The sequence below is a fragment of the Rhinatrema bivittatum genome, chromosome 11 (genome assembly GCF_901001135.1).
Source record: "Rhinatrema bivittatum chromosome 11, aRhiBiv1.1, whole genome shotgun sequence".
In the NCBI taxonomy this organism is placed as follows: domain Eukaryota; kingdom Metazoa; phylum Chordata; class Amphibia; order Gymnophiona; family Rhinatrematidae; genus Rhinatrema; species Rhinatrema bivittatum.
In genome coordinates this window covers 103,099,150-103,124,624 of record NC_042625.1, presented here as the reverse complement: position 1 = coordinate 103,124,624, position 25,475 = coordinate 103,099,150, and the positions used below count along the sequence as shown (strand labels likewise).

Genomic DNA, 25,475 nt, shown 5'->3' with positions numbered 1-25,475 from the left:
GCGCACCCGGAGCGCATAATCAAGCCTCCCGGCACTTGCACCTGTACATGATACACGCGCAAATCATGGCAGCACCGTCCAAGACAGCTAAGGGACAAGCCCTCTCTCCGGCATGCCGCCTGAGAGAGGCGCAGCCCCAGGTGACCTCCGCCCTGTGCCTGCTATGCGAAGAAGTTCTGGGGGAACCGAGACAAGGTCCTCCTCAGCCTGTAGAGGACTCCGGCTCCACCAGCGATACTCCCTGGACCTCTCTATTCCTGACTCTGCCCCCCCCCACAGTGGGGGCCTTCTGGGAGCGCCGTCGGACCCAATGCGGTCCCAGGTAACTTCACCTGGGTGGGATTCTTCGCTGAGCTGCAACCCTACATTACGCACAGACAGGGCCACCAGCGGCAGAACCACAACCCCCGCCAGTGGTCCAGAACCTCCCAGGCCCCTCCCGGCCTCCACCAGATGAGCCTCCCCTAGACAAATAGACAAATACCTCCCCTTAGGGGACACAGATGACTCTGAGGAGGAATCAGAACCCCTGGAAGAGGGGGAAATCCCCCCAGGAACGAAACCGTATCGAACCATGATGTGCTTCTTTCCAAAAGACGAATTATCAGATCTCGTAGCCACGAGTCTGAAAGCATTGGCCATCCCGGACGCATGCAACACAGCAGAGTCCTGGCCGGGCTACGTCAGGCCTCACGCCATTTCCCTACACTACAGGCCGTACAACTGATCGACCTGGAATGGGACGCGCCAGAGGCCACCTCTAAGGGAGGGCGAGCCCTAGAAGCTCTCTACCCCTTGGACCCGCAACCAAGGAACTCCTGAGGTTTCCCAAGGTCAACGGCCTGGTCTGCGCCACCACAAAGCCCTCTACCATACCAGTCGAGGGAGGAGCTTCACTCAAGGATGCCAGTGACAGACGGCAGGAATCCATCCTCAAGCAGTTTTGGATCCCAAACTGTTCTTATTAGGAATTTTGAATCAATTCCTTTCTGATTTGGAATATAAACGCTTAATGCAAATTTTGTTTGCAGTGAAGGGGGAAATAGCTTGTAAATGGCACTGTTCTGAGGTGCCCAACATGTCTTCTCTTATGGCCAGACTCTGGAGAGTTTCATAGCGATTCCTGCTTCCATAGCATGTGGCAGCCCTATGTCCATCAGTGGGAATGTTCTAACTGGACTCTGCATTATCTAAGATCATCAACCTTTTCTTGCTTCTCAGTTTTGTCACATACGATAGCATGTGGCAGCCCTATGTCCATCAGTGGGAATGTTCTAACTGGACTCTGCATTATCTAAGATCATCAACCTTTTCTTGCTTCTCAGTTTTGTCACATACGATAGCATGTGGCAGCCCTATGTCCATCAGTGGGAATGTTCTAACTGGACTCTGCATTATCTAAGATCATCAACCTTTTCTTGCTTCTCAGTTTTGTCACATACGATAGCATGTGGCAGCCCTATGTCCACCAGTGGGAATGTTCTAACTGGACTCTGCATTATCTAAGATCATCAACCTTTTCTTGCTTCTCAGTTTTATTTATTTATTTTATTTATTTAACAGTTTTTTATACCGACCTTCATAGTAAATTACCATATCGGATCGGTTTACAGATTAACAAAAGGGAAAAACAACAAGAGTAACAAATCCACGTAAACGAAAGATAACAATAAGTAGTTTTGTCACATACGATAGCATGTGGCAGCCCTATGTTCATCAGTGGGAATGTTCTATGCTCTGTCAGCCTAACTGGACTCTGCATTATCTAAGATCATCAACCTTTTCTTGCTTCTCAGTTTTGTCACATACGATAGCATGTGGCAGCCCTATGTCCACCAGTGGGAATGTTCTAACTGGACTCTGCATTATCTAAGATCATCAACCTTTTCTTGCTTCTCAGTTTTATTTATTTATTTTATTTATTTAACAGTTTTTTATACCGACCTTCATAGTAAATTACCATATCGGATCGGTTTACAGATTAACAAAAGGGAAAAACAACAAGAGTAACAAATCCACGTAAACGAAAGATAACAATAAGTAGTTTTGTCACATACGATAGCATGTGGCAGCCCTATGTTCATCAGTGGGAATGTTCTATGCTCTGTCAGCCTAACTGGACTCTGCATTATCTAAGATCATCAACCTTTTCTTGCTTCTCAGTTTTGTCACATACGATAGCATGTGTTGGCTGAGTATTAATTCTGTAGTGGGAATCCTTACAGGATAGGGGGTGTGTACATTTTATCCATAGTTCAGATTAAAAAAAACAACTCTGTTCTCTCTATGAAATAATATACGATTGAAGCCTTTGTCTTACTGTTTTCACTGTGAGTTTATTTGTTTGATGTATACACAGAGGTTTTTCAATAAAACTTTAAATGAGAGAAAAAAAAATCAACTATGGTACCTGAGGATTGGAGGGAGGCCAATGTAATACCAGGTTTTAAAAAGGGTTCTGGGATGATTCAGGAAATTACAGACCAGTGAGCTAATGCCAGTGCTGGGAAAAATGGTTGAAACTATTATAAAAAAAAAATAAATTATTGAACATCTAGAGGATATTTGCAAAGCCTCAACTTGGTCTTCAATTCATACCTTTGTCTCACTACTGTCTTGATAGTTTTTTCAAAGACTGACAAAAAATTTGTACAAGCAATTTCGGAAAATCTGTTCTTGTGATATATAATCTACTGTCCACAGTGGGGGCCTGGTTGCTTACTAACGGGCCAATACAGTACAGTGCGCTGCAGCGGAGCGCACTGTTAACCCACGATTGGATGCAAGTTTTCGACGTGCTAGCGTTACCCCTTATTCAGTAAGGTGGTCGAAAACACGCATCCCCCCCCCGAACCTAATAGCGCCCGCAAATGCATGTTGATGGCCCTATTAGTATTCTCGCGCGATTCAGAAAGGAAAATGTGCAGCCAAGCCGCACATTTTACTTTCAGAAATTAGCGCCTACCCAAAGGTAGGCGCTAATTTCTCCGGGCACCAGGAAAGTGCACAGAAAAGCAGTAAATACATCTACAGATTTCAGCCTCTCACATTGCAGGAAAAGAAAATGTCAGAGCAGACTTTCTAAGCTGGGAGAGTCTGGATCCAGGAGAATGGGTGGTGTTGGCCAAAGCCTTTTAACTGATGATAGATTGGGGCCTCCCGTCTTGCTGGCCACATCGCACAATGCGAAGGTTCTCTGATTCTTCAGTTGCGGAAGAGATCTGTGGTCCCTGGGGATCGACGCTCTCATTCAGACCTGGCCAGAAGAAGAGTTGTGCTATACCTTCCCTCCATGGTTCCTGCTGAGCAGGGTCATTTGCAGAATCGAGCACTACAGGGGATTAGTCCTGCTAGTAGCTCCAGATTGACCCAGGCGTCCGTGGTATGTGGACATGTGGAAGGACCCCCCTGTCTCCTACCACACAGGGACTGGTCCTTCATGAGGATCCAACTCTATCCTGTCTTACGGTCTGGCCCATGAGACGGCTCGCTTGATGAAGCGAGGATATTCTGCGTCGGTAATTGCCACCTTGCTCCGCGCTTGGAAGTTCTCTATGTCCCTAGCATATATGCAGGTCTGGAAAGTATTTGAGGCTTGTTGTGAGGAATGCGCTATCCCACTTATTCTGGAATTTTTGCAGGACAGCTTGAATAAAGGTTTGGCCCTTAACTCCTTGAAGGTGCAGATAGCGGCACTCTCCTGTTTGAGACACGGTGAACCCTTTTGGTTCATCTGGATGTGGCCCATTTTCTGAAAGTGTTGAAGCACCTTCGGCCACCCCTACGGTGGCTGGTTCCCTTGTGGAATCTAAATCTAGTATTCGAATTTTTGGCAGGGCCCTCCTTTTGGCCTCTGTTCCTGGTGGCTATATGCTTGGCATGTTGCATCTCTGAACTGCAGACATTGTCTTGTCGGGAACCATTCCTCCGGATGACTCCAGGATTGTTACAGCTTCGTACCGTTCCATCCTTCTTGCCTAAGGTAGTCTCGGAGTTTCATTTGAATCAGTCCATTTTGTTGCCATCCTTAGATAATTACAAGGACGTGGAGGAATACCGCCTCCTCCGTCATTTGAATGTCAGACTTTTGGTGTGGTATTGGGACATTTCAGAACAGGTCTGAAAGATGGGACTGCCTTTTGTCCTACACAGTGGAAGGAAGAAAAACGAACCAGCTTCACGGATTACCATAGCTCGTTGGATTAAGGAGGTGGTCACGGGAGTCTATGTGGAGGCAGGAAAGCCATTACCTTCTCAGGTTAAAGCTCATTCCACTAGGACTCAAGTGTTCTCATGGGCAGAAGTTAGACTGCTGTCTCCCGTCGATATCTGCCAAGCAGCAACACTGTCCTCCTTATACACCATCTCCAGGTTCTATTGCCTGGACGTAGAGGCCCGAGAGGACATGGCCTTTGCAAGGGTAGTGTTAACCGGACCACAGGCAGCCTCCCACTCCGATTGGGAGAAGCATTTGTACATCCCATTGGCCTTGTGTCCATCTGGCTACACGCTAGCAAATGGAGAAATTACTTACCTGATAATTTTTTTTTCCTTAATGTAGACAGATGGACTCAGCATCCTGCCTCTGCTGCCCTAGAACTCTGCCAAGGATTCGCCTGTGGAGTTGATATCAAATCCAAGAGATTTCAGGTAAGCCTTCATCGAGTCCCTAGATCAGGGCACCTATATTCTCACTGGGGTTGAGTACAGTTAGTTATCCATTTTTACTCATTTTTATTCAAGTTTTTTTCATCAGTAGGTCCACAGTGGCTTTTGAAAAGAATACTGGAGGGCTGAGGTCGCTGTACTGTGATGTCAGCTATGTAACCTGACTCAGTCTTCATCTGCTGGCAGGGGAGCACAACCCATTGGGCCTGAGTCCATCTGTCTACACTAAGGAAAGCGAAATTATCAGGTAAGTAATTTCTCCAGTGCATCCATCGTGTATAGCTGTTCCAAGTAAGCAAGGTAGTATTCCAATTCTTCATTCAAGTCAGGATTTAGTTTTAAGCTTCCAAGCAATGTATAACACAAATGCAGCCCCCTGACATGGCTGTGTTTTTACTGTAGGGGCTGTGTCAGGAGGGACCCATAAAAGTGGATTCACATCTATATAAGAAAACAGTGACAATCTGAACAGTGGCAAAAACTGTGTAGAGTGAAAAGGTAAACACAGAAATGATTGATTCACAAAATCAATTTTTAGTTTATAAGTTTGGAAGCTGAAGTGTCCTGTAAACAGAAGCAATCAGCGTAGTATAAGTAAAGTCCCAACATTTCATACAAAATTGCAGCCAATGGAGGAGTACATACCAAGTGGCATAATGTGAGTAGAGCTTAAACCAGTCAAACAACCTCTCCAGTTTTTGCAGGTGTAAGCAAGATAACAGCTCCTAATTATAGGTTACAATAAGAGACCTTTAGTTAGCGTGTTAATGGAAGAGCAGGAATAATGGGCCTGCCAAGCAGAGGTTCAGTTACATACGAGGACGTCTACTGTATTACAGAGAGAATAATTTAAAAGGCTGCCAAAAATGGCTGGCCAAACCAGCGAAGTCATGTGACACATGCACCGATCCAAAGTGAGGTGGGAGGGGTAGCTACAAGCAAATTGAAATGAGGACCTGAAAAGGATCTGAACAGTGTTATCTGAGCATAAAGAACCAAAAAGGTAACTTGATGAGCTCAGGAAATGAGATGTTGATAAGAGGAGGACCAGATTGAGAACAGGGAGGCTTACAGAAATGCAACCCTCTCAATTTCCTTAAGACCAGCAGGTATTAAAGAGCCTAATTCAAAGATCCAGCGCTATTTGCACCAGAATAGAAGAGTTGGAAAATTACCCCCTCTGTTGGGAGGGAGACAATATTCTAGGGTGAAAAACCTGAGGTCATAAATGGAATATAATCTTCTTCCCAGTGGGCAGCAAGGCGGCTCAAATGGAGACCTGAGTGGCGTTCATTGATGTGGGTTTTTTATTATTGGGTGGACTTACCTATGTAAATACGAGGACCAGGGCATAAAATCTTGTAGATAACACCCTTTGTAAAACAGAGTGTGTTAGAGGGTAGATCTTCCCAGTAACCAATCAGGATAAGGAGCAAACGAAGCAATGTTGACATGGAAAGTGACCTGTGTTGGGGGGAGGAATCAATTCTGATTGAACCAAGGCGTCAAAGGTTCCAACCTGTACAGAAGCGAATGTTGGGAAGTGCAGTGTCAGAATAGACCAGTGACTGCATATAATAGCATAGTCATGATTAATTCTTTCCGGTTTTGTAGCAGCTTTTGCTTAGTGCAAAAACCACATCCTAGGTTCCTGCTTCTGTCTGTTGCTCTGAAATAAGATGCAAATGAACATTCTTTGCGCAATATGGCAAAATCACCAGTGGTTTTGGAGACACAAAAAATATATACATTTGCTCTCTAATATACGCAAATATTTCTCCTGCGCATTCATTACAAACATCATGAAAACCAGACTGGTTAGTTCTGCTTGCAGGACAGAGCTGAGAGCTTATTACACTGAGATCCTGGAGACACTTAGCTTATTTAAATTACATGTTGATGTTTGTTATATTCACTTGTAGGAACATTTTGTTTCTAGAAATACAAATTTCTTTGTATTTATATAAAATACTTCATTGATGGTAGGTGACAGCGGGTGCCAAAGAAGTTTCCGTCTTTGGAGCAGCATCTGAGCTTTTCAGTAAAAAGAACATTAATTGCTCCATTGAAGAAAGTCTACAGCAATTTGAAAAAGTTGTGAGAGCTGCAAAAGAAGCCAGCATCCTTGTGCGAGGGTAAGATGCAAAGCAGCCTAACTCGGATATTGGTTTATGCCAGTGAGAGGGCAAGAAAGGCCGTCCTGTCCAAGTTATCTGAGCGTGGATGATGCAATGTGCTGACAGAAAATGTTTTCTTAATTACCCTAATAGATCACTTTACCTTGTCTGTTCTTACTCTCCTTATATTTTTCTTTAGTAGATTGCTTTATCATTTTTATTGCAAATTCTGTTTGTCAGATTAATATATTCAGTTTGCAAATAGTTGGTGACTAATTTCTTTAATGCTTTATATGGGTTTTTTTCCTAATTTTTAAATTAATCTGCCCAATCCTCTGTTTTTCTTACTAGTAGGTAGGCTACTATGGTATTTTTCTTACTTTCCATAATGTGTTGTCACTGACTTCCCCATTATCACTGATAGGTGTAAATCTTAAGCAATTATTGTCAAATACTCTTTCCCTGAACATACCTGGATCAGTCCAGACTCCTGGGTTCTGTCCACTCACCAGCAGATGGAGGCAGAAAAAGTTCCAACTGACTCCGCCCCTTCCATGAGGCGCACCTACAGTACATCAGTATTTATTTTTCTGCCTCCAGCAGATGGTGGAGGTGCAAAACCTACAGTCAGGATTTTAGTCAGTTTTGAAAAATACAGACAAAATAGATTTATTTTATTTATTTATTTATTTCGAGGTTTTTATATACCGAAGTATAGCGGGATGCCTTCACTCCGGTTTACAGGATAACAACTTAATACATATTGGTAACATTGGAACGAAATTAATAAACAGTTAACAGGATAACAACTTGATACATTTTGGTAACACTGGATTGAATTTATACATATTGAACGGAGAGATGTACGGATTTAAAATGGGGGCAGCGATTACAAACGTTTACAAACTTAAAAGGTTAAGAGGGGGAGCGGTGGTTACAATCTGAAAGATATAGATATTTTTGTTCATAAAATTTATCTTTTTCTTAAGTATTTCCTATTTTACTTTACTTAAACTTCCGTTTTTTTTATTGTGGAAGCAGGGCAAGTGGAGACTAGCCTCCCAGGGAGTTGGCAGATCTTGAGGGGACCATTCTCCCTGGTATTTGAGGCTCTTGGCTTTAGGGGTTGAGAACCTTTGGCTTCAGTTTGCAGCTTTTGGGGTGATACCGGGGAGCCCGGTTCACTCACCCTGTGGAGCAGAGGACCCAGCTTCTTTCAGGTTGTATAAAAAAAAAAAAGTTATTTATAGCCTTTTTACTTTGCCGGTTGGACTCTCCGTTACCTCTTTAGCTGCTTTGGGTGGTCAGCAGGCTTTTTTCTTTCGCTTTCATTTTCTCCTCAGCTGGCTCATTTTTTTTCACAAATGCCGCGTGGTCAGGCCTGCCGTGCGTGTGGAGGCGCGCGAGCTAGAGTCTCTCGCGACGGCCTATGTTCCTCCTGCTTCCCCGGGGGGGGGGGGGGAGGATCTTCAGGGGCAGCTGGGGGTGTTATTTTTTCCTCGCTCCATTGCGCTGTCAGACCGGGACACCCGCGTCTTTCTGCTGCAGCCTCCTTCCCATTTCCTGCTTCATCTGAAGCTATTTCTGTCTCCGCTCGCAGCGGAGGGGGGAGGGGCTTCTCCTCCTGCTCTTTCTCCACAGCAATTAGCCTCCGAGGGAGGTGATTGTTTTGCTAATTCAGCTGCTGAGGAGAGTCCTGAGGGGACTTAGACTCCTCTTCTTCCTTTTCTTTCGATTTTATTATGTTTTTACATAAAGCTTAATAAGGCCAGAAAGTTCTCAAAGAATTCTGAGGGATTTCTTTTTCAGTACCATTGTCTCAAGCAGCTTCTAAATGGAACAAATTCTCGCGGGGGATGGATGTTCCCAAGCTTAAACGCTCTCTTAGGACTCTGGTGTCTCGGCACTTACCTGACACTTCTTCTGATACCTCAGTCAGACCAGGGGGACCCAAGCGACATTCCTCCTCAGGACCCTGATTCTGCTGTTGGTCAAGATCCCTTGCCCTCTCAGGGTCCTCATGTGGTCGAAGGCGATGATCCTAAGGTGGTCCGCCTCTTTAGGAAGGATGAGCGTCTTCCTCTCATTCCTGCGATTCTTGAGGAGTTGGGAACTGATTCCCCGCCAGAGGATTCTCGTATGGGTTCAATTGACCCTATCATGGTTGGTCTTCGTGGTCCCACTCGGTCTTTTTACTTTTCATCTTTCAGTCAGACTTATTTCGTGAATGGGTCACCCCTGACTTGGGATTAAAGGTCAGCAAGGCCATGGATAAGCTATATCCTCTGCTTGAGGATGCTTTGGACCTTTTTGCATGTTCCCAAGGTTGATGCAGCAGTCTCTATTACCAAAAAGACTACAATCCCAGTTACCGGTACTACAGCTCTCAAAGATCTTTGGGATCGAAAGTTAGAGGTTCAACTTAAAAAGATTTTTGAAGTTTCGGCTCTGGAGTCCGAGCTGCTATGTGCAGTAGTTTTGCTTTAAGAGCAGGACTTCGCTGGATTCAGCTCCTGCAGAATAATCCTTCTCTTTCTGAGTCTGAGGCTATTCAAGCTGGGCATTTGGAAGCCGCTGTTGCTTACAGTGCTGACGCTCTTTATGATTTGTTACATACCTCAGCCAGATCAAAGGTTTTGGCTGTCTCTGCCCGCAGACATCTCTGGTTAAGACACTGGCCTATGGATGTCTCTTCAAAAGCTCAATTGGGATCTTTACCCTTTAAGGGTAAACTTATCTTTGGGAAGGATCTTGAGGACTTGATTCTTTCCTTAGGAGAAAATAAGGTACATCGTCTGCCTGAGGATAGGCCCAGGACAAGGGGATCGTTATCTTCCAGATCCCGTTTGCGAGGAAACCGCAGGTTTCGCTCCTCCCGCTAGACAGAAATTTTGGCCTCAGTCCTTTTGAGCATGTTGTTATGGGAGACCTGGTCCCTCCTAGTCCTCTGGTGGAGCGATAACTTCTCAATGAGATGAGGCTGGTCCGTTCCTCGGTTCCGGTAGTAGGAAACATTGTCTCTCTCTTTCAAGGAGTGGGCCAGAATAACATCGGATCAGTGGGTCCTTACTGTGATAAAACAAGGCTACGCCTTAGATTTTCTACGGCGCCCTCGCAACAGTTTTCTAGTCTCTCCATGGGTTCTTACACTCAAAAGCGTCAGGCGGTGCGGGACACCTTACATCGTCTAAGAGAGCTCGGGGCCATTGTGCTGGTACCTCCATTGGAGCAATGAAAGGGCCGTTATTCCATCTACTTCGTTGTGCCCAAAAAAGACGGCACATTTCGTCCCATTCTGGACCTAAAAAGAGTCAATCGATGTCTGAGAGTCCCAAGGTTTCGCATGGAAACCTTAAGAGTGGTCCTGGCATCCGTTCACAAAGGCGAGTTCCTAGCTTCTTTGGACCTGACCAAGGCATATCTTCACATAGGAATTCGGTCCATCAGAAGTTCCTGCAGTTCTCAATTTTGGGGGACCACTTTCAATTTTGTGCTCTTCGTTCAGTTTCGCCAAGGCACCCAGGACCTTTACCAAAAGAATGATTGCAGTAGCCGCACAGCTCCAAAAAGAGGGATTCTTGTTCATCCCTACCTAGACGATTGGCTCATTCGAACAAAGTCAAAACATCTCTATCGCTTGACTGTGTTTCGAGTTCTTCAGCTTCTGCAGTCATTGGGCTGGGTTGTCAACCCGGCAAAGAGCCACTTAATACCATCCCAGTACCAATACCAACTGGGAGCCCAGTTCGACACCCGGCGGGGGAAAGTGTTTTTTTTCTCATGGAACAACGGATCATCAAACTACAGTGTCAAATTTGGGTCTTGTTGTCCAAGTCTCCTCTGTCTGGCATTATCTACAGGTTCTAGGCTTCATGGCCTCCACTTTGGACTTAGTTCCGTGGGCATTTGCTCATTTGAGACCACTTCAGTCAGCATTGCTTTCCCGCTGGAATCCGGTGTCTGAACGGTTTCATCTTCCCCTTCCTCTTACAGACTCTGCTTGTTCCAGTCTCGATTGGTGGCCTCTATCGCAGAATTTGCATCGTGGAGTGGACCTAGAGGCTCCAGTTTGGACAGTGGTCACGACGGATGCCAGTCTGTCCGGCTGGGGGACAGTTTGTCTCGACAGGTCTGTTCAGGGGCAATGGTCGCCGGAGGAATCTAATTGGTCGATCAATCGTTTGGAGACCAGAGCGGTGAGACTAGCCTTACAGGCCTTTCTACCGCTGCTTCAGGGGAAGTCAGTCAGAATCCTTTCAGATGATGAGATGACAGTGGCTTATATCAACCGCCAAGGGGGAACCACGAGCCAATCTGTCACGTTCGAGGTTCAGCTGTTGATAGCATGGGTGGAACAACATCTCCTTCGCATTGCAGCGTCTCACATCGGGCTCGACAACATTCAAGCAGACTTCCTCAGTCGTCATCGTCTAGATCCCAGGGAGTGGGAACTTTCCGAGCAGGCGTTTCATCTCATATGCGAAAAGTGGTCCACGCCGAGCATAGACCTGATGGCAACATTCCGGAACGCCAAGGCTCCACGCTGCTTCAGTCGACGTCGAGAGCCAGGGGCAGAAAGAGTCGATTCCTTGGTTCTTTCCTGGCCAATGAGCATTCTGCTTTGTGTTTCCTCCTTTGCCTCTCATCGGCACAATTCTTCGGCGCATAGAATCTCATCCCTCAGAGGTGATTCTGGTAGCTCCGGAATGGCCGAGACGTCCTTGGTTTGCAGACCTTGTCAACCTCATAGTGGACAGTCCACTTTGCTTTCGGAACCTTCCGAATCTTCTCTGCCAAGGTCCCGTTTGTTTGGAAAAGGTAGATCGCTTCTCTCTAGTGGCATGGCTTTTGAAAGGCGGCGCTTGAAAGATAAGGATTATTCTGATGCGGTGGTCGCTACTCTTCTCAGATCAAGAAAAACCTCTACTTCCCTGGCTTATGTCAGGGTTTGGGGAGTTTTCAAATCCTGGTGTGAGGAGAATCAGGTGGTTCCTACTCTGGCTTTCATTCCTGACATTTTGTCTTTTTTTGCAGGCTGATCTGGCTAAGGGCTTATCTTGCAGCTCTCTCAGGATACAGGTGGCAGCTCTAGGTTGCTTCCGTGGGAAGATAAAAGGAGTTACTCTGGCATCCCATCCTGATGTGGCTCGTTTTCTTCGGGGGGGCAAAACACTTGCGTCCTCCTTTCAAAAATCCTTGCCCTTCATGGAGTTTAAATTTGGTTCTTAAAGCTCTTTGTGCTTCTAAAGAGGGCTACTCTTAAAGACCTTACTTTAAAGGTGATTTTTCCGGTGGCTATTTCTTCAGCCCTTGGATTTCTGAGCTTCAGGCTTTATCTTGTAGAGAACCATTTTTAAGAATTACAGATTCTGGAGTTTCTTTGAGGACTGTTCCATCCTTTCTTCTAAAAGTGGTTTCTTCTTTTCACTTGAATCAGTTGATTGATCTGCCATCTTTTCCTGATTCACAGCCTTCGGCTCCTCAGTCTAGATATTTGAGAAAGCTAGATGTGCAGCGCTCTCTATTGCGTTATCTTGAGGTCACTAATGGTTTCCGCATGTCGGACCATCTTTTTGTGTTCTGGAGCGGTCCCAAGAGAGGGCACAAAGCATCTAGGGCTACTATAGCCCGATGGCTAAAAGAAGCTGTTGGTTCAGCATACTTATTTCATGGTCGGTCACTTCCATCTGGTCGTCTTGCTCACTCTACTCAGTCTCAAGCAACTTCCTGAGCGGAGTGTCAGCAAGTATCTCCGCATGAGATTTGTAGGGCGGCAACTTGGAAGTCTTTACATGCTTTTGCTAGACATTATCGCCTGGATGTTCAGGCTCCAGGATCTGGGGGTTTTGGTGATCCGAGCGGGACTCTCAGGGTCCCACCCTAGGTAAAGCAGCTTTGGTACATCCCAGTGGTCTGGACTGATCCGGGTTCGTACAGGGAAAGGAAAACTGGTTCTTACCTGCTCATTTTCGTTCCTGTAGTACCACAGATCAGTCCAGAGTGCTGCCCATTTCAGTTTGGAGATAAAGGAGAGTCCGCTCATTCTTGTTGTTTACTTTGCAGATAAGTATTTTCACATAATATGTTTGTTTTATGTTAGGTGCTCTGCTGCCGTTTGGGTCAGTGAGTCTGGTTCTTATGGAATGTTCTCCCAGTTTATAAAGCAGTTAGCTACTTAGTTGGGTTTTTTAGTTCTTCTGCTTTGTTACATTTAAATACTGATGTACTGTAGGTGCCCCTCACGGAAGGGGCGGAGTCAGTTGGAACTTTTTCTGCCTCCATCTGCTGGTGAGTGGACAGAACCCAGGAGTCTGGACTGATCTGTGGTACTACAGGAACGAAAATTATCAGGTAAGAACCAATTTTCCTTTGACATAGGGAGGGTAATTTTCAAACAGATTTTATATGTGTAAATGGCTTTGAAAATTACCCCCTTTAAGTTTACCTTTGTCTCAGACTATTTGCAGACTACTAATAATTTGATCCTATTTTGCTTCACAGTCATAACAATGTATTTAGATCTAGCTAACAATTGTAATCTACTTTGAGCATTATTTTTTGGGGAGGTGGGAAAATTGAATAAATAATAAATAACTGTTTATGCATAATGTCTGTGATAGCTTTCAGAGGAGAAAAGGGGAAAAAGGCTAATGTTATGAAGAGATTGCAATTAGGTAAAAAGTGTTATGCATAGAGCAAGAGACCAGAGCTGCCAACCTGCCTCCGTGTTGTCCTGAGTATGACTGTGCTTAGTTCGTGCTCTATTTTTATAAATGTCACTATCATCTCAGTTTAAAAATCTGAAATTTCACATTTCTTAGCGTCCAGTCTGAATCCAGAACCAGATGGAGACGGAGCAAAGCTGACGTTACAGTATATATGCCCCAGCAGTGACATCAGCCTGCCAGTATTCTCCGTCTCCAGCAGATGGTGGAGGTGCATCTCCCTACTGGGGATTGTTTCAAGTTTTTTAGAAGGAGAAATAAAAGGAGAATTAATTCGCCCCGCTCTCCTGCGGTGATACCAAATGGTCCCTCCTCCAGTTGAAAATTCCTGAGGTGATTTCTGTGGTCCCTCAGATGAGTGCCTTGATCAGGTAGCTGCTTTTCTCAGCCGGCGTGGACTTAGCTGTTAAAACAGCTGAAAGGCAGCGAGTTCAGGAAGCCGAGTGCAGCGGTGATGGTAAATGCCCTCTCCCCTGCAGCCGGAGAACCTCTCTGTACTCAGCCAGGTAAGGTTTAAAAAAAAAAAAAAAAGACAGAGTAGAAGGGTTGGTTTGTAAGGCTTCTCCGTGCTCAGCCTGCAGCTCCAACGTTCGCTCCCACTCCTGAGGGAGGCTAAGGGACGTGGGCAGTCTAGCAGGTTGCACAGCCTGTGTGGGCCAGGCCCCGCTGTTAGGCTTTTCTCTGTGCACTTCGTGGTAGGCCACGGCAGCATTTTTGCTTGTTGGGCTGCCCTCTTCCAGACTGTTGGTGCATGCAAGTGCATTTGACTGTGCATCTAAGTTGTGCTCCTAATTTTTGGATGCTTACTCGGATGCCTGCTTGGGTACCCAGGTGATAGCGGCTTCCATGTTAAGTGCGCGCTTGCCTGTGTGCACAATTTGGGGTGCATAGAAATGCTGGGTTTTAATAGCCATTTCTAATTCCTGAACCCGATCTGCAGCTTTCCCTGAATTTACCTTCTCGTTTTGCTCTCTGATAATTACCTGCAGTTCCTGAATTTTTTTCTAGGTGTTCCGGTAACTTATCTAAACTGGATCAGTCCAGACTCCTGGGTTCATACGTCCGTGCCAGCAGGCGGAGACAGAGAAAGTAAAACTGCCACTGCTTTATATCTGCTGATGCCCCCTGCAGTTCCTCAGTGCCTCCAGCAGGGCAGTACTGATGCTTGAACCCTGCAGTTCGGTTCACTATGTTTTTGTTGATTCTTTAATTTTAAGTTGAGCCTTCCTCCCAGGGGGTCGGGGTTGCTCCAGAGGAGCCCCTATCCTGTCTGAGGTGGGGGGGCTGGGGGGTCGGTGACCTTTTTGTATGCTCGTACCCCAAGGTAACCTTGAGGTGCACATCCGGTGGTCCGGATACCTTCCTGTCATGAGTTGGCTCCCAAATTAGTTTCCTCACTTTCCTCTCCTGTTTTAATTGTTTTTGCTGATTTGAGCTGGACACTGTCTTCAGTGCTAGGAGAGGAATCTCAGTGAGGCTGCTTTTAGTGCAGTAAAGTTTGTTTAAAAAAAAAAAAGGGTCCGGTAGGCAGGAACAGGTAGGAGCTTGTGTCGGCTCCCCCCGGCGGGTATTTGGCGGTTTTTCTCGGGTTTTGCACTGCTTTTCTGTCTTTTTTTCACTGTTTCCTTGTCGGGCCGTCGGCGCCAAGATGGTGAAGGGGGGTGGCTTGTTGCTCGTGTGGATCGACCCTGGCGCGGCTGAATCGCTATGGTCTCTACACGGCTTGCATTTCAGGGGGGAAGGTCCCTCAGACCTGCTAAACGGCGGAGGAGCATTTCTGTTCTTTCTCCCAGCAGCTACTGTGAGGCGTTGTCACGGTAACCATGGTAACAACGGCCATTTTGAATCCCCCGGCGGTCGGGTCCACGTTGCAGCAGCCTGTAGAGGATCCTCCAGTGCTTTTTCCAGTGCTCCCAGGTCCTTTAGAGGGACAGGGAGCCCCGGGAGGGCCCCCTTTTGCCTCCGCCTGACAGTGGGCGGGCTCCGGCTCCTTTTTGGCCTGAGTTTGTGCTTTTGATGCACAAGGCTTTTTTGGCACAGTACAAGGGAGGTGTGCCTAGTGGAAGGGGCCAGCAACCCCCCCCCCCCCTTGTTCCTGGAATTTGGCTTGTCCCAGGGGGGATTGCTGCCTGACTTGGTTCCTGGTCAGGGCATACAGAGGCCATCACAGGCAGGAGCTGCACCCGCTCGAGGGGTGCAGGTGCCCACCGAGGCAACTCCACATGATTCAGACGGTCCAGGGAGAACACTGGACGGTACTCGGGCACCGGACCCGGATGTGGTGGATGGCAGCCTGGGTGACGATTTGGACCTCCGGCAGAGGGGGATGATCCCAAGATCCTCAGGTGGTTCCGCAGAGACGAACTGGCACCACTTCTTCCTCAGGTCCTGGAGGAACTGGGGCTCCAGTCTCCGCCTGCTGACTCTCATAAGGACGGTGCAGATCCGATTATACAGGGCACGAGGCGTCCTTCCGCTGGATTCCCGTACCATGAGTCCGTTCAGACGTTGGTGGAGCAGATGTGGCAGTGCCTCTGTGGGCACCTGCACCCCTCGAGCGGGTGCAGCTCCTGCCTGCAACGGCCTCTGTATGCCCTCTAGTCTTTCAGATAGTAGAAAGACTAGGGGGCACTCCATGAGGTTAGCATGGGGCACAATTAAAACTAATCGGAGAAAGTTCTTTTTTACTCAACGCACAATTAAACTCTGGAATTTGTTGCCAGAGGATGTGGTTAGTGCAGTTAGTATAGCGGTGTTTAAAAAAGGATTGGATGAGTTCTTGGAGGAGAAGTCCATTACCTGCTATTAAGTTCACTTAGAGAATAGCCACTGCCATTAGTAATGGTAACATGGAGTTGACTTAGTTTTTGGGTACTTGCCAGATTCTTATGGCCTGGATTGGCCACTGTTGGAAACAGGATGCTGGGCTTGATGGACCCTTGGTCTGACCCAGTATGGCATTTTCTTATGTTTTTATGTTCTAATGGAATACGCCGGACGTGGGCTTGAAAGTCGGCAAGGTTATGGCTAAGCTGTATGCTTTGCCGAAACCGACCCTAGAGTTTGCCCTACCCAAGGGTCTCCGCTGTGACAAAACAGACGACTATCCCGGTTACGAGGGTGACTGCTCTGAAAGACGTTCAGGATCGCAAGCTAGAGATTCAACTCAAAAGTATTTTTGAGGTCTCGGCCCTCGGTCTTCGCGCGGCTATTTGTTCCAGCCTCATACAGAGGGCATGCTTACGCTGGGTACAGGTTGCAGCGCCTGGGGGCCGTGGTGTCAGTGGCTCTGGAGGAACTTTGAACAGGGCGGTATTCCATTTACTTTGTAGTCCCGAAGAAGGAGAGAACCTTTCGCCCCATTCTCGACTTGAAGCGGGTGAATGTGGCGTTGAGGGTTCCTCATTTTCAGATGGAAACGTTGCACTCTGTGATAGCAGTGGTGCACATCCAGGAGTTCCTGGCGTCCCTAGATCTGATGGAAGCATATCTTCACATCCCTATTTCTCGGGACCATCAATGCTACCTGAGGTTCATGGTCTTGGGGCAGCACTTCCAGTTCCAGGCGCTCCTCTTCAGATTTTCCTGGCACCTTGGGTCTTTACCAAGATCATGGTAGTCGCAGCGGCGTTACGTCGGCAGGGGGTCCTCGTACATCCCTATCTGGACAATTGGCTTATTCGGGTGAAGTCGGCAGCCAGTTGCCATACAGCGGTGAAAACAGTACTTCGGACCTTGCGATCATTAGGCTGGGTGGTGAATTTGGCGAAGATCCACCTGGTACGGTCCCAGACTCTGGACTATCTGGGAGCATTCTTAGATACCAACAAGGGCAGAGTATTTCTGACGAATGAAAGGGCCCGCAAGCTACAATCGCAGAGGAAACCCGACCCCGACCAAGGCTGCCATGGGGATGGGCTCCTGTGGCTTTACTTGGTCGGGGTCGGGTTTCCTCTTTGCTGCCACAGGGATGGGCTCTCATGGCGGCCTTGGTCGGGGTCGGGTTTCCTCTTTGCTGCCACAGGGATGGGCTCCCGTGGCAGCCTGGGTCGGGTTTCCTCTCTGCTGCCACAGGGATGGGCTCCCGTGGCAGCCTTGGTCGGGGTCGGGTTTCCTCTCTGCTGCCATGGGATGAGCTTCCGTGGCAGCCTTGGTCGGGGTCGGGTTTCCTCTTTTCTGCCATGGGGATGAGCTCCCGTGGCAGCCTTGGTCTGGTTTCCTCTTTGCTGCCATGGGGATGAGCTCCCGTGGCAGCCTTGGTCGGGTTTCCTCTTTGCTGCCATGGGGATGAGCTCCCATGGCAGCCTTGGTCGGGGTCAAGTTTCTTCTTTACTGCCATGGGGATGAGCTCCCATGGGGGGGCCTTGCTTGGTTGGGGTTCGATATGCCATTCCTCCCACTCCACCCCTGTGCTATGCGATGCCCCTTCTTCCTGCCTCACCAGCCAATTGGAGGCTTCCTCCCTTCTTCCTACTCCCACTGGCAGGTGGAAGGGAGGAGGCTTCTGATTGCTGAGCACGGGGGCAGGAAGAGTGAAGGAGGCTTCCCATTGGCCTGCAGGGGCTGGGAAAAAGGGAGAAATACAAACGGGACAGTGGAACACTGGGAGGTGCAACACACACTGGTTGAGAGTCGCTGCCCTAGAGTATGGAATCGAACAGTGTGAGACCGAACAGTGGAGACCGTATCTACAAAAAGACAAAGACAAGATGGAAGCGGTACAGAGAAGGGCGACCAGGAAGGTGGAGGATCTTCATCGCATGACGTACGAGGAGAGATTGAAGAATCTAAATATGTACACCCTGGAGGAAAGGAGGAGCAGAGGTGATATGATACAGACTTTCAGATACTTGAAGGTTTTAATGATCCAAAGACAACGACAAACCTGTTCCGTAGGAAAAAAATCAGCAGAACCAGGGGTCACGATTTGAAGCTCCAGGGAGGAAGATTCAGAACCAATGTCAGGAAGTATTTCTTCACGGAGAGGGTGGTGGACGCCTGGAATGCCCTTCCGGAGGATGTGGTGAAGACCAGAACTGTGAAGGACTTCAAAGGGGCGTGGGATAAACACTGTGGATCCATAAAGTCAAGAGGCCGCCAATGAAGAGTGGGTGACTCGCCAGAATGACGGCTACTGCTTGGAGTCAATACCCTTATTCAATAAACATACACATGCTTACTGTGACTCCAACATCGCTCTAAGCTTCAACAGCAAGAGGAAATGTGGAAAAATGGATTTACACTCACAAAGAGGGGAGTAGCTGGCTTGTTACGGCGGTTACTACCCCAAACCAAATAAGCCTGATGCTTCACCTTCAATGCATATACAACATAGTTCTCTGCTTCAACGGCAGGGGAGAAGAAAAAAGGGTTCGCACTCACAAAGCGGGGAGTAGCTGGCTTGTTACGGCGGTTACTACCCCAAACCAAATGTGTCTGATACTTCACTTTCGATGCATATCCAGCATGGCTCTCTGCTACAACGGCAGGAGAGAAGAAAAACAACCAATAAGGACTGTATAACATAGTATGGGTAAAACAAATAAGCATGGGTGTAGCTTGCTTATTGCGGCGGTTACTACCCCTACTACCCCTAACTAATCAAGCTAGATATTTCAAGGGTGGGGGTGGAAGGGAAATAGAACCAAGAGCTAAGAGAAACAGAAAAGTATGAGAGAAAAAATGTGGGAAGCTTGCTGGGCAGACTGGATGGGCCGTTTGGTCTTCTTCTGCCGTCATTTCTATGTTTCTATGTATATTTAGGGCTTCCAATTTTACGTGGTAACCAACAAAACCCTGATAAAACACTCCAAATGCAAAAAATACAAAAAGTGTTTCTCTAATAAAGATTGGAAAAACATCACGTCTCCTCATACTCACCCTTCCTTTCCCTACCCTGCATCTTCTGCTTTATTTTTCTGCCTTTCCATGTTAATAACTCCTCAACTGCACAAATGTATGCATTTGATTCAACTGAAAAAGGTACCCAACAGTGCTTGTGTCAGGAAAACACAGATGTTTGGAAAATAAACACTTAAATTTACATTTTATAAATGTGTAAAATCAGAAGCCCTTATGTATAGTGAAAACTATGCATAGAGAACGCTGCAATTTTTGAAAAATTACCCCGGGAGGAAATTCTGCAGGTAAAAGTATCAGTGGAGCTTGCATCAGTGTGTGCAGTTTTCGTTATTTATCCCATAATAAATTAGAACGTATTTGAAATTGGCTAAGGACTGGTGTACAAACTTTTAGAAGTTGTCTACTTCAGCAGTAAAATGTGCCTTTAATTATTGATGTTGATGTGCTAATTTCAGATATGACTTTTAAACTGGCTAATTAGCTATTTCCCTGATATTTGAGATTTTACATTTTACATCTGTCTATGGTATAGGTAATGTGTAGATTAGTCAAGGCTATCCCCTATTTCGCCCAAGTTAGGTCTACCCATGTTTCTCTATCTATGTTCACCCTAGTTATGTTTATCCAGGTTTCTCTTCCCTGTTCAATGTAAGACAAGTCGCTGTTGCTTTTGCTGGTTGTAATGTAAACCGAAGTGGTGATTGATCCTGTTAATTGAACCTCGGTATATAAAAGTTATAAATAAATAAATAGATTGTAGAGTTTTAATCATAAATTGTAAACTTGGGTCTTTTTGTGTATTTATGGTCATATAATATTTCACCTGTTCTGTGTGTATATATATGTATATGTGTATAGTATGTGTATATATATATATGTGTGTGTGTGTATATATTCACTTAAGTCCTTATTCAGTGGTTCCCTGTACGTACCAGGATCAGTCCAGACACCTGGGTTGTGACTCCGTACCAGCAGATGGAGACAGAGCAAGACTTGTCGGGCTCCCTACATATAGTAAGGCGCCACCCACAGCCCCTCAGTCTTTCTCTGTCTCCAGCAGATGGGGCAGGTACACCCACAGTCTCTGGTGGTCCCTGGTTAGTGGAGTTGGCTAGTCAGGGATTCTTGTTGGTGGGGGAAAAAAAAAAAGTAGCAAGTCAGAAGAGGAAAGTTGCCCGAGTCCTGGAAGCCTCCCAGGGGGGTTGCAAGGTTCTGAGGGGACCATCCCCCCCTGGTTGAGGCCGCTGCTGAGGGTTGAGAACCCGGCCTGTTTCTGGCAGCAGCGTCGGGGGTGACACCGGGGAGCCCGGTTCACTCACCCCCGCTGGAGCAAGAAGGATCAGGACCAGGGTCAGCAGCAAGTAGAGTAAAAAAACAAAACAAAAAACCAGTCTGTTTGCTTTCGCCGGCTCGCCGTCCTCTTGCTCCGTGTTTGTCGCGGGGTGGGGGCCGTTTCGCTGGACAGGGCCGCTGAATTTTTAATTTAATTTTAGTTTCGATTCTCGGCTGAGTGCCGAGGGGGGCTTCGTGCCACGCGTGCGGCTCGGCGCGCTCGGGAATTTGCTCTAACTGTGTCGGGCGGTCCGGCCTCGGCCGGCGCATTCGCTGCCGTGCGATGGCCCGCGAGAAGAAGTCAGTTCTGAGTCGTTCCTGCTTAGCGCGGGAACGGCGGCCATTTTAGCTACTGTGAGGGAAGCCACGAGGAAGGCCGCGGGAGATGCCGGCTTGCCTCCCGCGCTTTCCCCACAGCAGCGGGTCCCGGGGGGGGGGGGGGGGGGGGGTTGATTTCGCCGACGGGGCAAAGTCTAGAGGAGGCCTCTTCGGATTTGGAGGCCTCCTTTTCCTCTGATTTTGCAGTTTTGCTTCAGAAAATTTTAAAATATAAGAAGACCAAAAGAAAAAGAGGAAGGTCGGCTATAGGGGGTTCGGACAGTCTATCAGAACCCCGGAAGAAGAGGGCGGGGGAGGGTCCCCGGAGACCCGCGGACCTGCCCAGAGAGCACCGGCCCTTATGGGGAATTCCCCAGGACACAGACTTCGATTCGGCCTAATCAGTGGAGGAAGAACAGGACGTAGGGGCCCCGGGGGGAACCGGGGGTCCCTCCAAAGAGGAGGTGGTGCATCCTGGGACCACCAAAGGAACGCCAGTGGTGGAAGGTGACTACCCCAAAGTCGTGCGCTTGTTCCGGAAGGAGGAACTGGCGCCGCTTATCCCTGCTATCCTTCGGGAAGTGGGGGTGGATGCTCCCCCGGTGGGGTCTCGAACAGATGCCAAGATGGACCCGGTGCTGCTGGGCCTTACGGGGCCGGCTGTGGCTTTTCCGTTCCACTTCTCGGCGACCGATATCCTCTTCCGGGAATGGGATACCCCAGAATTGGGCCTTAAGGTGAGTAAAGCCATGGATAAGCTGTATCCATTGCCGGATGACGCTCTGGAACTCCTTCGTTTTCCTAGAGTGGATGCTGCGGTGTCCGCAGTCACAAAACGGTCCACGATACCGGTCACAGGCGCCACGGCTCTTAAGGATATTCAGGATCAAAAACTGGAGGTCCAGCTTAAAAAGGTGTTCGAGGCTTCGGCCCTGGGGGTCCGCGCGGCTATTTGTAGTAACTTTGCCTTGCGGGCAGGTTTGCGCTGGGCTCAGGTGCTTCAGGCCAATGCAGGTCTCTCGGGGGAAGAGGCTGCGCAGGCAGACCACCTTGAGGCGGTGATCGCGTACAGCGCGGATGCTATGCATGACCTCCTGCGGACCTCGGCTAGAGCCATGGTCTCGGCGGTTTCAGTGCGCCGGCTCCTTTGGCTCCGCAATTGGGCGGCGGATGGGTCATCGAAGGCTCATCTTGGCTCGCTCCCGTTTAAGGGGAAGTTGTTGTTCAGTAAACAACTGGACGATTTGATGCAGTCGCTCGGAGAAAACAGGGCTTTCAAGCTTCCGGAGGACAGGCACCGGTGCCGAACATCTTTCTCCAATAGGGCCCGTTTCCAAGGGCCCAGAAAATCACGGCTGCAGAGATAGTCAGGGTCCTCCTACTGATCTGGCTCCTTGAGATCGCCGTCGTGGTCTCAGTCCTTTCGAGGGAGAAAGTTTGGGAGACGAGACGGTCCCTCGTCGGGATCGGGTCCAAAAGCCTCTCAATGAAATGCGGAAGGTCCATTCCCCTCAGCCGGCTCCATCGGTCGTGCCAAATGTAGGAGCCAGGTTGGCTCGTTTTTACGGGGAATGGACCAGAATAACGACGGACCAGTGGGTCCTCAGCGTAATAAGACAAGGTTACGCTTTAGATTTTGCACGAATTCTGGTGGACAAATTTCTTGTCTCCCCTTGCAAGGGTCACGGCAAGCGAGTGGCAGTCCGGGATACGCTGCGACGGCTAGAAGACCTGGGCGCGATAATGCCCGTACCCCCGGGGCAGCACAGTCGGGGCCGGTACTCCATTTACTTCATCGTGCCAAAGAAGGAGGGCACTTTCAGACCCATCCTAGACCTGAAAGGAGTCAACAGATGTCTTTGCATTCCATGCTTCAAAATGGAGACGATCCGGTCGGTGATAGCTTCGGTTCGACCGGGCGAATTCCTGGCGTCCTTGGACCTCACGGAGGCTTACCTTCACATCGGCATCCAGCCGTGTCATCAGCGGTTTTGTATCCTGGGCAGACACTATCAGTTCAAGGCTCTCCCCTTCGGCCTCGCCACCGCTCCGCGGACGTTCACGAAGGTAATGGTGGTGGTGGCAGCTGAGCTTCGGAGGGAGGGGTTCTTGGTACACCCCTACTTGGACGATTGGCTAATCCGGGCCAAATCTGAAAGGCAATGCCGACAGGCCGTCGACAGGGTCCTGCAGCTCTTGCGCTCACTCGGATGGGTGGTCAATCTCGCCAAAAGTCGGCTGGTTCCCACCCAGGAATACCTGGGAGCACTGTTCGACACGAAGCGAGGCAGGGTGTTTCTGTCCAAGGAGCGTGTGTGCAAGCTTCAGGGTCAAGTACGCCGTTTATTGTCCCTGCGGATTCCTCAGGTTTGCGATTACCTGATGGTATTGGGGTCGATGGCGTCAACGCTCGCGTTGGTGCCCTGGGCTTTCGCTCATCTACGTCCATTGCAATCCGCATTGCTCTCCCGATGGCGGCCGGTGTCGGAAGAGTTTCACCTCCCACTCATGGATCAGGCGAGGTCCAGTCTGCAGTGGTGGCTCAGCTCCGACAATCTGACACGCGGAGTGTCCCTGCTCATGCCCAACTGGACGGTAGTCACCACGGATGCCAGCTTATCCAGCTGGGGGGTGGTTTGCATGGGCCGCTCGGTGCAGGGACAGTGGTCCAAAGCTCAGTCACAGTGGTCCATCAATTGCTTGGAGACCAGGGCGGTCACGTTGGCGCTGCATTCTTTCCTCCCGTTGATCAGAGGGAAAGCGGTCAGAGTGTTGTCGGACAATGCGACCACAGTGGCGTATATCAATCGCCAAGGGGGAACGAGGAGCCGGGCTGTCGCGGAGCAGACGCAGCAGTTAATGCACTGGGTGGAAAAAATCTCAGCAACATCGCGGCGTCCCACATCGGAGTAGACAATGTCCAAGCGGATTTCCTCAGTCGACATCGGTTGGACCCAGGAGAGTGGGAGCTGACGGAGGTTGCTTATCATCTCATCTGCAAAAGGTGGGGAATGCCACACGTGGACCTGATGGCCACCGCTCAGAACGCCAAGGCTCCACGGTTCTTCAGCCGCAGGAGAGAACGAGGGGCCGAAGGGGTAGATGCTCTGGTACTCCCCTGGCCCACAGACATTCTTCTGTATGTGTTCCCTCCTTGGCCCCTGATAGGCAAGGTCCTTCGAATAGAGATGCATCCGGCGGATGTGCTCATGGTGGCGCCGGAGTGGGCACGGCGGCCTTGGTTCACGGACCTCCTGCAGTTGGCAAGGGAGCCCCCTCTCCGGTTTCGAGGGGCGGCAGCACTCCTCCATCAAGGACCTGTCTGTTTTGGAGGACGCGGATCACTTCTGTCTCGCGGCTTGGCTTTTGAGAGGAAACGTTTGAAGAATAAGGGGTATTCGGATGCGGTGGTAGCCACCTTGCTGAATTCTAGGAAGCGTTCTATGTCCTTCGCCTACGTTCGGGTTTGGGCGGTGTTTGAGGATAGGTGTAGAACTCGTGAAGTGAATCCTGTGTTACCATCCGTGCCTGATGTCCTCGCCTTTCTTCAGACGGGGCTTGCAAAAGGTCTATCTTGTAGTACCCTTAGGGTCCAGGTGGCGGCGCTTGGTTGCCTCAGGGGGAAGGTACACGGTATGTCTCTAGCACATCATCCGGATGTGGCGCGTTTTCTTCGGGGAGCTAAGCATTTGCATCCCCCGTTGCGTCATCCTTGCTCGTCCTGGAATCTCAATTGGGTACTTTCTGCTCTGTGCACGGCGCCTTTTGAGCCCATCAAGCGATCAACGCTAAAAGATCTTACTCTTAAAGCGGTGTTTCTCGTGGCAGTCGCGTCGGTGAGACGAGTCTCAGAATTGCAGGCGTTATCTTGTAGGGAGCCATTCTTACGCTTCTCGGATTCCGGTGTTTCCCTAAGGACGGTTCCCTCCTTTCTTCCGAAGGTGGTGTCGGCTTTTCATATGAACCAGACAGTTGAGCTGCCCGCTTTTCTGGAGGGGGAGCGTTCTGGTCCTGAAGCTAAGCTGTTGAGGAAACTTGATGTCCATAGAGTTCTGCTCCATTATCTGGAAGTAACGAACCCTTTTCAGGTCTCGGACCACCTTTTTGTCTTGTGGTCGGGCCCAAAGAGAGGTGGTGCAGCTTCCCGGACCACGATTGCGCGCTGGCTCAAGGAGGCCATTGCTTCAGCGTACATACTGAAAGGGAAGACTGTTCCTGTGGGCCTTCGGGCTCACTCGACGCGATCCCATGCCACCTCATGGGCGGAATCTTCGCAAGTGTCGCCGCAAGAAATTTGCAGAGCGGCGACTTGGAAGTCCCTGCATACTTTCGCTAGACACTACCGGCTGGATGTTCAGGGCCTGGATTCGGGGGGTTTCGGAGAGAGTACTGCGAGCGGGACTCTCTGGCTCCCACCCTCAGTAATTCAGCTCTGGTACATCCCAGGTGTCTG

General features: G+C 48.8%; 1 protein-coding gene across 5 annotated transcripts in view; it reads left to right on the top strand.

The window, feature by feature from the left end:
- The window catches only part of HMGCL (3-hydroxy-3-methylglutaryl-CoA lyase), a 101,019-nt gene that overhangs the window by 40,675 nt on the left and 34,869 nt on the right, over positions 1 to 25,475 (top strand). For all 5 annotated transcript variants that reach the window (XR_003852036.1, XM_029571983.1, XM_029571980.1 and 2 more), the window contains one exon: positions 6,655 to 6,803. Coding sequence is in view for 4 of the 5 variants with exons in the window: in XM_029571983.1 (XP_029427843.1) it covers positions 6,655 to 6,803 (149 nt within the window). In the remaining variant the exon portion in view is untranslated. The remainder of the gene's footprint in view (positions 1 to 6,654; positions 6,804 to 25,475) is intronic.